The 13,542-nt window shown below is 44.9% G+C and overlaps 1 protein-coding gene across 3 annotated transcripts in view; it reads right to left on the minus strand.

Moving 5' to 3' along the window:
- Window positions 1-4,932: 4,932 nt before the first annotated feature.
- Window positions 4,933-13,542, minus strand: part of LOC147013056 (uncharacterized) — a 16,670-nt gene continuing 8,060 nt past the window's right edge. For 2 of the 3 annotated variants that reach the window (XM_085854538.1, XM_085854540.1), the window contains exons 2-3: window positions 9,564-9,936; window positions 4,933-9,110 (exon numbers count right to left, since the gene is read on the minus strand). In XM_085854538.1, the coding sequence (XP_085710664.1) occupies window positions 8,356-9,110; window positions 9,564-9,927 (1,119 nt within the window). In that variant the 5' untranslated portion in view covers window positions 9,928-9,936 and the 3' untranslated portion in view covers window positions 4,933-8,355. Of the gene's footprint in view, window positions 9,111-9,563; window positions 9,937-11,097; window positions 11,301-13,542 lie in introns of all 3 variants that reach the window. The other variant, XM_085854539.1, reaches the window with a different exon arrangement.

A 13,542-nucleotide genomic window follows, 5' to 3' on the forward strand; every position in this document is an offset into this window, starting at 1 on the left:
GAGGAAGTACAGGAAAGTATAAGGAAGAAGGGGTTGGTGAAAAAGAAGTGGGATAGTCAGAGAGATGAAGAAAGTAGGCAGGAGTACAAGGAGTGGCAGCGAAAGGCAAAGAGAGAGGTGGCAAAGGCTAAGAAAAAGGCATATGACGAGTTGTATACAAAGGAAGGGGAAAAGGATTTATACTGATTGGCAAGACAGGGGGACCGAGCTGGGAAGGATGTGCTGCAGGTTCGGGTGATAAAGGACGCAAATGGGAATGTGCTTTAGAGCAAGGAGAGTGTGTTGAGAAAGTTGATGGAGTACTTTGAGGAGCTGATGAATAGAGAGAGAGCACGAGAGAGAGAGAGAGCACGAGAGAGAGAGCACGAGAGAGAGAGAGAGAGAGAGAGCACGAGAGAGAGAGCACGAGAGAGAGAGAGAGAGCATGAGAGAGAGAGCACGAGAGAGAGAGAGCACGAGAGAGAGAGAGCACGAGAGAGAGAGAGAGAGCACGAGAGAGAGAGAGAGCACGAGAGAGAGAGAGAGAGAGCACGAGAGAGAGAGAGAGCACGAGAGAGAGAGAGAGAGAGAGCACGAGAGAGAGAGAGAGCACGAGAGAGAGAGAGAGAGCACGAGAGAGAGAGAGAGCACGAGAGAGAGAGAGCACGAGAGAGAGAGAGAGCACGAGAGAGAGAGAGAGAGAGAGAGAGAGAGAGAGAGAGAGAGAGAGAGAGAGAGAGAGAGAGAGAGAGAGAGAGAGAGAGAGCGAGAGAGCACGAGAGAGAGAGAGAGAGAGAGAGAGAGAGAGAGAGAGAGAGAGAGAGAGAGAGAGAGAGAGCGAGAGAGAGCGAGAGAGCGAGAGAGAGCGAGAGAGCACGAGAGCACGAGAGCACGAGAGCACGAGAGCACGAGAGCACGAGAGCACGAGAGAGAGCACGAGAGAGAGATATATAGTGAATCAGGAAGTGGGGTGGATCAGTAAGGATGAAGTGAGGACTGCTATGAAGAGGATAGAAAGGCGGTTGGCCCAGATGATATACCAGTGGAGGCATGGAAGTGCTTCGGAGAGATGGCAGTGGGGTTGTTAACCAGATTGTTTAATAAAATCTTGGAAAGTGAGAGAATGCCAGAGGAGTGGAGATTAAGTGTACTGGTCCCGATTTTCAAGAACAAGGGTGATGTGTAGAGCTGTGGAAATTACAGAGGGATAAAGTTGTTAAGACACACCATGAAGTTGTGGGGAAGAGGAGTGGAAGCTTGGTTGAGAGGAGAGGTGATGATCTGTGAGCAGCAATATGGGTTGATGTCAGGAAAGAGCACCACTGATGCGATGTTTGCTTTGAGAATGTTGATGGAGAAGTATAGGGAAGGCCAGAAGGAGTTACATTGTGTGTTTGTGGATTTAGAGAAAGCTTATGATAGGGTGCCAAGAGAGGAGTTGTGGCATTGTATAAGGAAGTCAGGAGAAGTATGTGAGGATCGTGCAGGATATGTATGAGGACAGTGTGACAGCGGTGAGGTGTGTGGTAGGAATGACGGACCGGTTTAAGGTTAAAGTGGGATTGTACCAAGGATCAACTCTGAGCCCTTTCCTGTTTGCAATGGTGATGGACAGGTTGACGGACGAGATCAGACTGGAGTCTCCATGGACTATGATGTTCGCGGATGACATCATGATCTGTAGAGAGAGAGTAGGGACCAGGCTGAAGCGAGCCTTGAGAGGTGGAGGTACGCACCGGAGAGAAGGGGAATGATAGTCAGTCGGAGTAAGACGGAGTACATGTGCGTAAATGAGAGGGAGGGTGGTGGTATGGTGCGGTTGCAAGGAGTTGAGGTGGGGAAGGTGGATTGGTTTAAATACCTGGGATCAACTGTCCAAAGTAACGGAGAGTATGGTAGAGAAGTGAAAAAGAGAGTGCAGGCAAGATGGAGTGGGTGGAGAAGATTTGTGACAGAAGGGTAGCTGCAAGAGTGAAGGGGATAGTATACAAGACGGTAATGAAACCAGCTATGTTGTATGGTTTGGAGGTGGTGGCACTAACAAAAAGACAGGAAGTGGAGCTGGAGGTGGCAGAGTGAAAGATGCTGCGATTCTCGTTGGGAGTGATGAGGATGGACAGGATAAGGAATGAGTATATTAGAGGGACAGCACAGGTAGGATGGTTTGGAGACAGTGAGAGAGGCGAGATTGAGATGGTTTGGACATGTGCACAGGAAGGAAGCGGAGTATATCGGGAGAAGGATGTTGAAGATGGAGCCGCCAGGCAGGAGGAGAAGAGGAAGGCCAAAGAAGAGGTTCATGGATGTGGTGAGGACGGACATGTGGGCGGTTGGAGTGTCAATGGAAGATGTGTAGGATAGAGCGAAATAGAGATGGTTGATCCGCTGTGATGACCCCTAACGGAAGCAGCTGAAAGAAAAATATATATATATATATATATATATATATATATACATATATATATATACATATATATATATAAAGCCTGGTGTTGGCGCAGTGGTTAGGGCAGCGGCTTGGGATCCAAAAGGTCCTGAGTTCAAGCCCCGTTGGGCCACTGAATTAATACACCAGGGGGTTGACTCAGCCTGTCATCCTTCCGAGGTCGGCGATGTGAGTACCAGTGTACTGGGCCGGTGTATACCCCGGTTAAAGTAGGTGTACCATATCCCTGTGTCGTAAGAGGCGACCAGGGTTGCGTCAGGAAGGGCATCCGGCGTAAAAACATGTGCCAAATCACTATGCGGATCATACCGATGATCCGCTGTGGCGACCCCTAATGGGAGCAGCCGAAAGAAGAAGATATATGTATATGTATATGTATGTGTATGTGTATGTGTATATGTATATGTATATGTATATGTATATGTATATGTATATGTGTATGTGTATGTGTATGTGTATGTGTATGTGTATGTGTATGTGTATGTGTATGTGTATGTGTATGTGTATGTGTATGTGTATGTGTATGTGTATGTGTATGTGTATGTGTATGTGTATGTGTATGTGTATGTGTATGTGTATGTGTATGTGTATGTGTATGTGTATGTGTATGTGTATGTGTATGTGTATGTGTATGTGTATGTGTATGTGTATGTGTATATGTATATGTATGTGTATGTGTATGTGTATATGTATATGTATATGTATATGTATATGTATATGTATATGTATATGTATATGTATATGTATATGTATATGTATATGTATATGTATATGTATATGTATATGTATATGTATATGTATATATATATGTATATATATATATATATATATATATATATGTATATATATATATATGTATATATATATATATATATGTATATATATATATATATATGTATGTATATATATATATATATATATGTATGTATATATATATATATGTATATATATATATATATATATACACATACATATACACACACACATACATTAGCCTGGTGTTGGCGTAGTGGTTAGGGTAGCGGCTTGGGATCCAAAAGGTCCTGAGTTCAAGCCCCGTTGGCCGCTTGAATTAATACACACCAGGAGGTTGACTCAGCCTGTCATCCTTCCGAGGTCGGCGAAGTGAGTACCAGTGTACTGGGCCCGGTGTATGCCCCGGTTGGAATAGGTGTACCATATCCTTGTCGTAAGAGGCGACCAGGGTTGCGTCAGGAAGATGATCCGGTTTAAAACCTGTGCCAAATCATGATGCGGATCAGAACGGATAATCCGCTGTGGCGACCCCCCAACGGGAGCAGCCGAAAGAAGAAGAAAATATTTTTGTCATCTATAATATATACACCGGGCGTAGTGGCGTGCGCCTGTAATCCGGAGGCTTGGGTTGGAGGATCACTTGAGGACGGGAGCTCTGCGCTGGGCCGCGCTATGAGAGGGTGTAGGGCAGACTCGAATCAGGGCGAAACCCGATCCTTATCCCTGTGTCGTAAGAGGCGACCAGGGTTGCGTCAGGAAGGGCATCCGGCGTAAAACCTATGCCAAATCAGTATGCGGATCATAACGGATGATCCGCTGTGGCGACCCCTCACGGGAGCAGCCGAAAGACGAACAACAACATATATTACATAGGATATACATATATAAATTATATATACATATAATCCGTGTCGTAAGAGGCGACCAGGGTTGCGTCAGGAAGGGCATCCGGCGTAAAACATGTGCCAAATCACTATGCGGATGATACGGATGATCCGCTGTGGCGACCCCTAACGGGAGCAGCCGAAAGAAGAAGAAGAAGAAATTATATATACATATAATATTTATACATATATTTTATAGAAATGTATACATATAATATTTATACATATATTTGATAATATATACATATAATATATAAAAATGATATTATATACGATATATATCGAAACGTGGAGTGTGATGAACATTCCGCCGATCCTGATCGGCGGAGTGCTCGTCGCACTCCACGTTTCAATTTTCCTGCCGATCACATCACGTGCCTTCTGGTTGAATGGTTTGCATTCGCAGGAACAATCATCTGGGTATATACATATATTACATACATACGGCTACATACATACGGTATATACATATATTACATAACTACATACATTCGCATATGTTGTTACGGCTGTGGAAATTCACAGAACACAATATAGGTTCTTTGTTCAGTTCTGCCGATAAGTCCATGTTCAGTTAGATTTCCCCACCGTTGTCTAATGGGAATTATTCGTGTCACCCGGGCTGTGATCTTTGAGTTAGCCATTTTCCTTTACTATCGTTATTTTGGACCAACCACCTTCTCCACCACACCACCCACCAACCACCTTCTCCACCACGCCACCCACCAACCACCACGTCAACCACCAACTACCCTCTCCACACCGCCTTCATAACGACGACATCTCCCCACCATCTCCTAAACCGCATCTCCTCCACCCGAATAACATTGCCTCACCTTCATCCCCGAAGCCGCTATCTTTGCGCCAGCCACGGCGAGTTCCCAGCGAACAGCGTCGCTGTAAACAGATGCAGGGGTTTCTTAGTTGGCGTCAGCGACGGTGATTTCACGCACGTCTGCTCTCTGAGCAAGTTTGGGTGATTTCGCGCACGTCCGCTCTGTGGAAGCTTCGCCTCGGAATTCGGATCACAGGAGAGAAAGGGGCGGGGCCTGTGGGGGTCGAAGGTCGAAGAGCGGAGGTCAGATCTCGTCTCTCGAGCCCTATAAAAGGCAGAGCGGAGCGCCAGTCGACAGTCGTCAGTCAGTGGAGTGAGTCGGTAAAGTCTGGAGTCTGGAGAACACAGCCGGGGGGCGAAGTCCAGGAGAGCGGAGGACACGCGAGACAGAGCGTGGCTGAGCCTGCTGTGTCACGCAGACCTGCGCGTTCGTGGGGAGAGAGCTCGCCAGCCAGTGCCAAACGGTCTGAGGTGATCGGGCTTCGGGACAGTCCGAGCATCGCTGAGGAACGGACGGGTTCTTACAAAGAGCATCAACTTTGAAAGAGCAGCAAGACCCGTTCGTTCCTCTCAACACGTCGCCGGCTGAGGCCCGAATCACCCGGCCGCTTGGCAAGGCTTGGGCTCAACCGCGTTACGTGAGCTGCCGTGGGGAAGGAGCGTCGCGGGTTGCCCCATCAAGGCACAACGAGGGTGGAGGTTAACTGCAACGGTCTCGTGGGACTCCTTCGGCCCGCCAAGCTCCACGTAATGAAGGCCTACGGGCCCAGTCTGACCGCCTTGTCTTTGAGGGGGTCTTTTCCTTGCTTTTATTTGTGTGAATGTTGTGGTGCTGTGTCCTGCAATTAGAACTGTGCAAGTGCTTGTGAATAATAATAATAATAATAATAATAATAATAGATGGTTGTAGTGATTTGCCTTGTTCGTGTCTTGTCCCTTCCCGCCAATTCCATTGCTTTTCTGAATACGTGCATGTTGGTGTTTTGATTCCATACCTGCATGCTTGATTGTATATGTGTCGTTTTATAAATAAATGTTCTTGTGTGAATGTTAACCCGTTCGTCGTGTCCTCTTTCCCCATTGAACCGCAGTATTGCTCTCGGAATAATAGCGGGCTTTTTAATAGCCGATAAAAGAATTGGGTCCAACGAGGCCTGGCGATAATACACCACTCGGTTATCCCAGAACGGAACGAACCGCTTAAGTGGTTCGTGTCCAAGCAGGCCTTCGTTGAGGTACGGTCTCTCGGTAGTCTGCCCGTGCGAATACTTTGGTATATTGATAATTCGGCGATTGACCCTGTCGCGCGCGGGTCGGATGTTGAGGCCGTGGTGTGCGCTTGGAACACACCCGTGACTGGTTTTCGGCGTTGTTCCAGAAAGTCGCGACTGAATTGTCCGTCCGGTGGGCGAGACGGCTGCCATTGGCTAAAGCGGCTGTTCGCACGCCGGCGGGCACGAATTCGTAACAATATATATAATCTCAATCATGATATCTCAAAGTTTTGGACGAGTTATGACAAAATTTGGTAGATGAATTGGTTAGGTGACAAGAACAAGCTGATTGGATCTTGGTTCACATCCTACCTATCAGTGGGATACAAAACATAAAACTGTTCAGCCTGGCAGAGGTATGTGATCTACCGAGTGCTGTTCTACTTTGTTGTTTTGCTACGTGTCGCTCTACGAGGATTTTTTCTTAAATTTGTCTTCTCCATATTCTCATTTTGATGACAAAAGCTCACGTGGTAAAAACGTTACGACACACGCACACACACACACAATAGCAAAACCCTGTCTACCGTTGCACAGGGGACAGGCTAATGAAGGACACAGTGGAATCTCAAACGTCTACCAACAGGTGCTTGCAGATCAGTTCTCCTGCTTAACATCCATGCGATGGACAAGGCATGCATTGGTGCCTTGCCTGACATGCGAAACATTAAGATGGCTGTTTGTAGCTGTGTTGGGATTCAAACCTATGCCAGAAAGAGTAAAGGGGAGTGTATAACCTCCAAGTCCAAGCTATCCTGCCAGTCCATTGTGCAATGACAACTGCAAACCCACTTTACAGGAGGAAGGAAATGGCTTCAAAGGTGAGAGGGCAGGGGTGGAGAAGTGTCCAATTTCCTCAAGCCAACAGGGCTAAGCAAAAGTTAATTGATCAGGCACAACCTATCGCTATTTCAGTCACAAAAATGGGAGGTTAGGGAAAAAAAAGTCTTGAACCATGAAGAAAAGTCAAATTCATTCAGAAAGTCAAACTTAAACCAGACTTGGTGACTTAATGGTTAGAGTGTGGTTCGAATCCCCAGTTGAGTCATACCAAAGACTTTCAAAAATGGTATGTGCTGCTTCCTTGATTGACGCTCAGCATTTAAAAGAAGAGAGCATGGACAAACACCATAGGTTGGGAATAATAGCGCAGGCAGCAGTAGACATTTTATAGGCCAAATAGCCTCCTTTTGCATCAAAGTTCCTCATATTATTACTGTTACCTGCAAGAGAAAACTAAACCAAAAGGATTATGCAGGATAAGAATAAAAAGTTGACATGCAATACAAAAGATTCTGCAAACTTCAAACAATATTTATTCATCAGGTATAAAAAGGTATAAAAGTGCAATTGTGTCTATGAAAGTGAAAAAAAAAACTACACATCTAAAGTTTAAGACGACGATGTGCAAAAACGTTTGTTGGGTGAAGGAAAAGAAAGCACACAACAACAACAGAGATAAAACAAGAGCAAGGAGTACTCCGTTCGAACAACTCACCACACGGTAAACTTGGCAGTAGAAAACATTGCATATGGAGATGCTTAGTGTTTTGAAGGAAAACCCAACGGGAACAATTATGAGAAAGCAGAAACATTTGAAGAAATAAAAATAATAATAATAATAATAATGATTAAAAAATTAATGCCGTCATTCCTCTTCCGGTTCAGGAAGAATTACGTAATGTCACATCCTTAAGGTGCAAAGCCCCTCCAATTGCAGACCCACCAACCTCGTCCCGCTAAATGCTGCTTGCAATGCAAGCTGTTCCACTTAAGTGCACAAAGCGAACAGAACAAGAGGTGTTAAAGTGAAGGATAAGTAGAACATGCACTGAATAAGCCTCTTCACAAAGGTAGTTTACAAAAAGTGCGCACAGTGGACATGCAGGCACAACGGTGACACCAACCGTGGGCCTTGGTGCACGCCCTTTACCCTGCCCGGAAATTCAAACCCAAGGCTCAGACACTCTTTAGCATGGACTCGACTCCACAAAACGAGGCAATGTGGGGACTGTCGTGCCTCCGAGCTACATTCCTCCAGCGTGCAAGCGCGATTTAAAGCTGAGTGCTCAATCCAGCGACAGACATTTCTCAAGCTACAAGGAAGGTGTTGTGTCAGTGCCAACAAAAATCCATTCCAGTGAAGAGGACAAGAAAACACATAAATGACCAATCAAAACCCTACATTCTCACTCTGTTATCTGAACACCTTCGTTTAATCAAATCACTCGATGCCGCGATAGCTCGTAGCAGCTCCTGCTTTTCCACCAGCAGCCGGCGCTCAGTATCACGCAATTCTGCTGCCAGCTCCGTAGCTTTGTGCAGAATCAACACCTTGGCGGCACGTTCATTCCCTGCCAGCTCGTCCACAACTTGGCGTAATTCCCTGAAGCTACGCTTCAGATCTTCCCTCCGACGGCGCTCCAAGGCGTTGTGGTTTTTCCGTCGGCCACGCTCATCCGACTCGGAACCGGAGCTGAAATCAGAGCTCGAACCAGCAAAGCTGTTGCTGCAGCTACATCTCCACCTCTCTGGGGTATCGGGTGCACGAGGCTTGGTTGGCCAACGAGTATAAGTGCAACAAAGCGATGATGTCCGATTGGTGGAATCAGCATTATCAGGAGCAGGAGCAGCATAATTATGCTGTTGTTGGAGGATAAATGTCGATGACAGAGGTTCACTCGCCTGCAAGAGACTACTTGTACGTAATGTATTCGTGCACGAAGAGCCCGTCCATTCCACAGTCTCCACATCGACAATTTTCTCTTCTTCATCTTCCGATGTCTCATTGTCATAATCATCATCATCATTATCATCACCATCTTCGGTCTCATATTCTCCGATTTCCTGATCCTCACTCATTTCATCCTCTTCCAAATCTTCACTCTCTTCACCTTTTCCCTTATCTTCTCTCCCTTCACTCTTTTCTTCATGATCTGAAAGATGGTGATTATACAGTCAACAGCTTACTCTTTAACAAAAAATACATTTCCAAGTCTCCCTATAAAGAGAATAATTTATTGTTTTTGGGAGTATCTTTTAATACAAAAGCATAAATGCTGCACAAATTAACTATAAAATGTAAAATGACATGGCTGACTCTGGGATCAAGTCTTGGCTACCTTTGGGAAAGGCAATTGCTGTTACACAGGTGAGGAAAATAATCTACAACCTGGATTTGAAGAAGTCATTAAATCAAAATCAAGCCCTGTAGGAAAATACATTTTAATCCGATATCCTCTAATTTTGCTCCTTCTTCCAAAAATTTTCGATGATAACTACACTCCAATTGTCACATTTTCCAACTTCTCTTTTTCTGTCTGGTCTTTTTAACCACATTAACCTTTCTTGTCCTCCCCACCCTGGTTCTTTAATCATTCCCAACTTACCACTGCTGTTATCAGAGGCATGAGCATCCACATTCTGCTGGTGCAGAACAGACCACATTGCGTTAGTCTTTGGCCTTGCAGGTGCAAGCACCCTGCCTTGGTCGGATGACAGGCGGATGAACGACAGTTGCTGCGTGCCATTCCACATGCAGTCGTGGAGTAATACGTGCCTAGAAGTAGCCGGTGATGGGATTGGTTCGGGAATCGGAGGAGAAAAGCGACCGCATGGAGAACTGGGGGAGGAGTCGAGGTCAAACTTGTCCCAGATGCTTTCACTTGGTGCTGAACCACAGAGGTCTTCGTCTGCAAGTAGGCCGTCATTGGCGAAGAGCAGTGGACATTCAAATGCTTCTTCCAATGGCATCGTGATTATCTACAATGCACAACGGTGCCACATGGGGAAATGTTAAGGGGGTCACAAAAGCATGGCTTCCGTGAAACAGGAAATGACATCAAAATGACCATCCTGGGCAAAGAAAAGTGAACAATCTTTAATGCAAAAGGTCCTTCAGACAAAGAAACCAAATTTTAATTTAATCCTCTGCAACTGGGTGGCAGCAAAAAGCTGTTGTTGGTCATCGTGCAGAAGGGAAAGAAACCAGGCCATCAAACGACAGCTTGCGGCATAATGATGATATTTGCTTGATAACCATTGACCTTGGAGGAGTAACATGGTGAGTGGAAAGCAAAGAATGGAAGGATGGAGGATGAGAAAAAGAGAGAAGAAAGTGTGAAAAGACAGTGAGGGGTAAGACTATGACCGTGTACGCGTACAGGTACAGGGATGGACACACATTAAAAATATACCCAGAGATGGGGAATCCCCTGCCATTGAAATAAATGTTGACGCCCAGCCAGCCGGACGGACGGACAGCCGACCCGGGTGACAACAATATCCCCCTTCCGCCACGCAGCGGGGGATAAAAAACAATTATAAATGTTTACAAAAATCTGTAAATGTGTGCACACGTTCCGTTGCCAATCTATATAACATACCCATCAGAGATGGGGAAATCCCCCGCCATTGAAAAAAGGTCATACATATTCCAGATAATGAGGGAGGTGAATTGGAAACAAGACACCATTTGGTCATCATGTCTTTCGAGCTATTCAGCAAAAAGTTTAAATAAAAATTTAGGGCCTATTTCGCGATAATGTCATTTTTCAAGATGGTTGCCTGGCGGCCATATTTGATGTTTGACATGGCCGAAATTCAATAGCAACCTACTTCGTTCAGTTACCTACATTTCCAGCAAGTTTCATCAGAAAAGGAAAAAATTAGAGCCTATATCGCGATAACGTCGTTTTTTTTCAACATGGCTGCCTGGTGGCCATATTGGATGTCCGAGCGGGCCGAAACCATGTTTGAAAAAGTTACCCAGGGGTGAGGATTTTTTCCAAGATGGCCGCCTCAGTCGGCCATCTTGGATCCGGCCACGCCCAAAATCAACAGGGTTCTTCCTTTTCCGGTGGTACATGTGTGACCCAAATTTCAAATCGATATGGCGAACAGTTTACGAGTTATCGCACTCACAGCTATAAATGTTGATGCCCAACCGGACGGACGGACGACCCGGGTGACAACAATATCCCCCTTCCGCCACGCGGCGGGGGATAAAAAAGGAGCCAGCCTCGAAATCCAGTCTCCATCCAACCGTCCGTTCAAGGCAGGGTTTATTCCACCAGCTTATCAGATCAGTTCCCTCCAGCGCTGGGTGGGGTGAAAATAGGCGGGACCTGCAAATAGTTTTTAAATCGCCGCCATGTTGTTTATCGTGTTTTTTCATAAACAGATATGTATTGATAACTACATTCATTAGCCATTGCTCTCAACTTACTTTGACTCTCATCGAAAATTAATGCCCTTTAAATAGATTAAAGGAAATATGAAATAAATAGCCGTCCGGTATACTAGCAAGCAAGATAAGTGCTGTTTAATAATAAGCACACATCTGATATGCCGCTTTTAAAAAATAAGTTTTTTTTTCAAATTTTTACCTGTGACATTGACAAGAGTTGTTGTTGGGGTTCTTGTTGGGGTCGATTTTTGAAATGTGCACCCAGTTGTCGAACAGCTGCTAGACCCCACCCACATCTGTGGCTTGACTCCACTGACCATGGCACCCAGACGAAATGATATGGCCACCGTTTTGGTTTTCTGGTGGGCCAAACACATTGGGCCTGTAGGCCTCTACTGACAAGGTGTTCCAAAAAGATCTGGAAAACTTTGGTTGTAAATATATTTAGTACCACAAATGATACGATACCGTTTGTTATATGATACAGAAACTCATAAAGTTTTCTGGATTTTCAGGTCTGGTGGTTTAATGTAAAAGAAAATGGCGACTCTACAGGAGCAAGCTTAGTGCTTCGAATGATTCATGGAGATGAGATCCGACACGCAAGTTCAGCGTAATTTTCATACAAGGTATGGAAGGAATCCGCCATCGTGGACGAGTATCAGAGAGTGGTACTTGAGGTTTAAGGAGACTGGAAGTTGTCAGAAACAGAAAAGTACCGGTTGACCAAGCACAAGTGCAGCAGACGTTGAACGAGTGTGTGAATAATTTCAACAAAGTCCCAGAAAAATCAATCCGACACTCATCCAGAGAACTGGGACTACCAACTACCACTGTACACAGGATTTTGTATCAAACACTGAAGCATTATGTCTATAAGGTGCAGATTCTGCAGGAACTCAAACCAAATGATGGACAAGGTGTTTGCCTTGGAAATGCTCAGTCGCATAGAGGATGATGATGTGTTGTGGCTCTAAATATAATAATAACGAAAGTTGTCCAGGTCTTTTTGGAACAACCCTGCACGGTGTTGTGTCAGATTTACATTGGCTTTGGTTGTTTCGAGTGTTACTCATGATGAGGGACCCCAAAAAATCTAATCAGTCAAGTAAAATTTTTTGTAAAGTTTAATCAAGCCCATATGCACCTGCCGAAAAAAAAAATAGCGTTACGTAATTTTTGAACGGCCCCATATTGGGGTTAAACTATCCGTGACCATATGGCAAAACAGCTCGTTTTGATACAACTGTGGCGGAGGCTGCCATGGATGAGAGGTGACAAATTAATATCTTAATAGCGCGTTTAATGCGTTTCCCAATCGTGCTGTTCATCTATTAAGTGTGCTTTAAATGCGTGTTCTCCAATCAGCACGTTACTGCATTTTTAAAGCCAATTCACTTGCATTTCATGACGAGGTCCCGTGCTTTTCTTCCCACCTTGAAAAAAGGAAACACTCCTCGGAGAGAATTTTTATTTTATTTTATCTTACCAACACCACCTTAGTCAGCCAACTGCAGCCAAACACACGTTCTAGTTCAGGCCTATTGACTTGGTAGATTTTAATGCTTACATCAACGAATGAACCATGTACACGTTTAGCAAAATACACGGATATGCACAGGCCTCGTGTGGGGTTTGGGGAAAGAAAGGGAGAGGAGTGTAAGAAAGCAGAAAATAGGGCAACAAAAGGGAACGCATAGTACAGGAAAAAATTAATAATACAAGAAGCTTGCAAAGCAAGGGGAATGACAGTATCAAACTACCATACACAATTTGGTGTCTGTCTGTCTGACTGTCTGACCGATACATTCAGTCGTTACTTATCCGATCTCATCCAAACTTAACAGGAGGATGAAGGATGAAGTTTAGCAACTTCATTTGCCCCCCTTCCCAAGGGGGTTACCACTTTGGGTGAAAGTGTTAAGGTGTATAGATAGCTTATCGTGGCGTTTTCCCAAGGTCGCTTCTCATAACAAAAGTAATAACATGAACTAGAATGGCACTCGGTAACGAGCATACCATCTGCCAGGCTGAGAAGTTTACATTTTGTATCCCATAGAAAGGCCAGATCTGGATCCGAATCTTAACCAAAATCTATTTGGCTTGTTCTCGTCACTTACCTAACACATCCACTTAGTTTTGTCACAACTCGTCCACAACATTATGAAATATCATGCCGT

This window comes from Eptatretus burgeri, chromosome 14 (assembly GCF_056783735.1).
Source record: "Eptatretus burgeri isolate ZD-2024b chromosome 14, Ebu_testis_v1, whole genome shotgun sequence".
In the NCBI taxonomy this organism is placed as follows: Eukaryota; Metazoa; Chordata; class Myxini; order Myxiniformes; family Myxinidae; genus Eptatretus; species Eptatretus burgeri.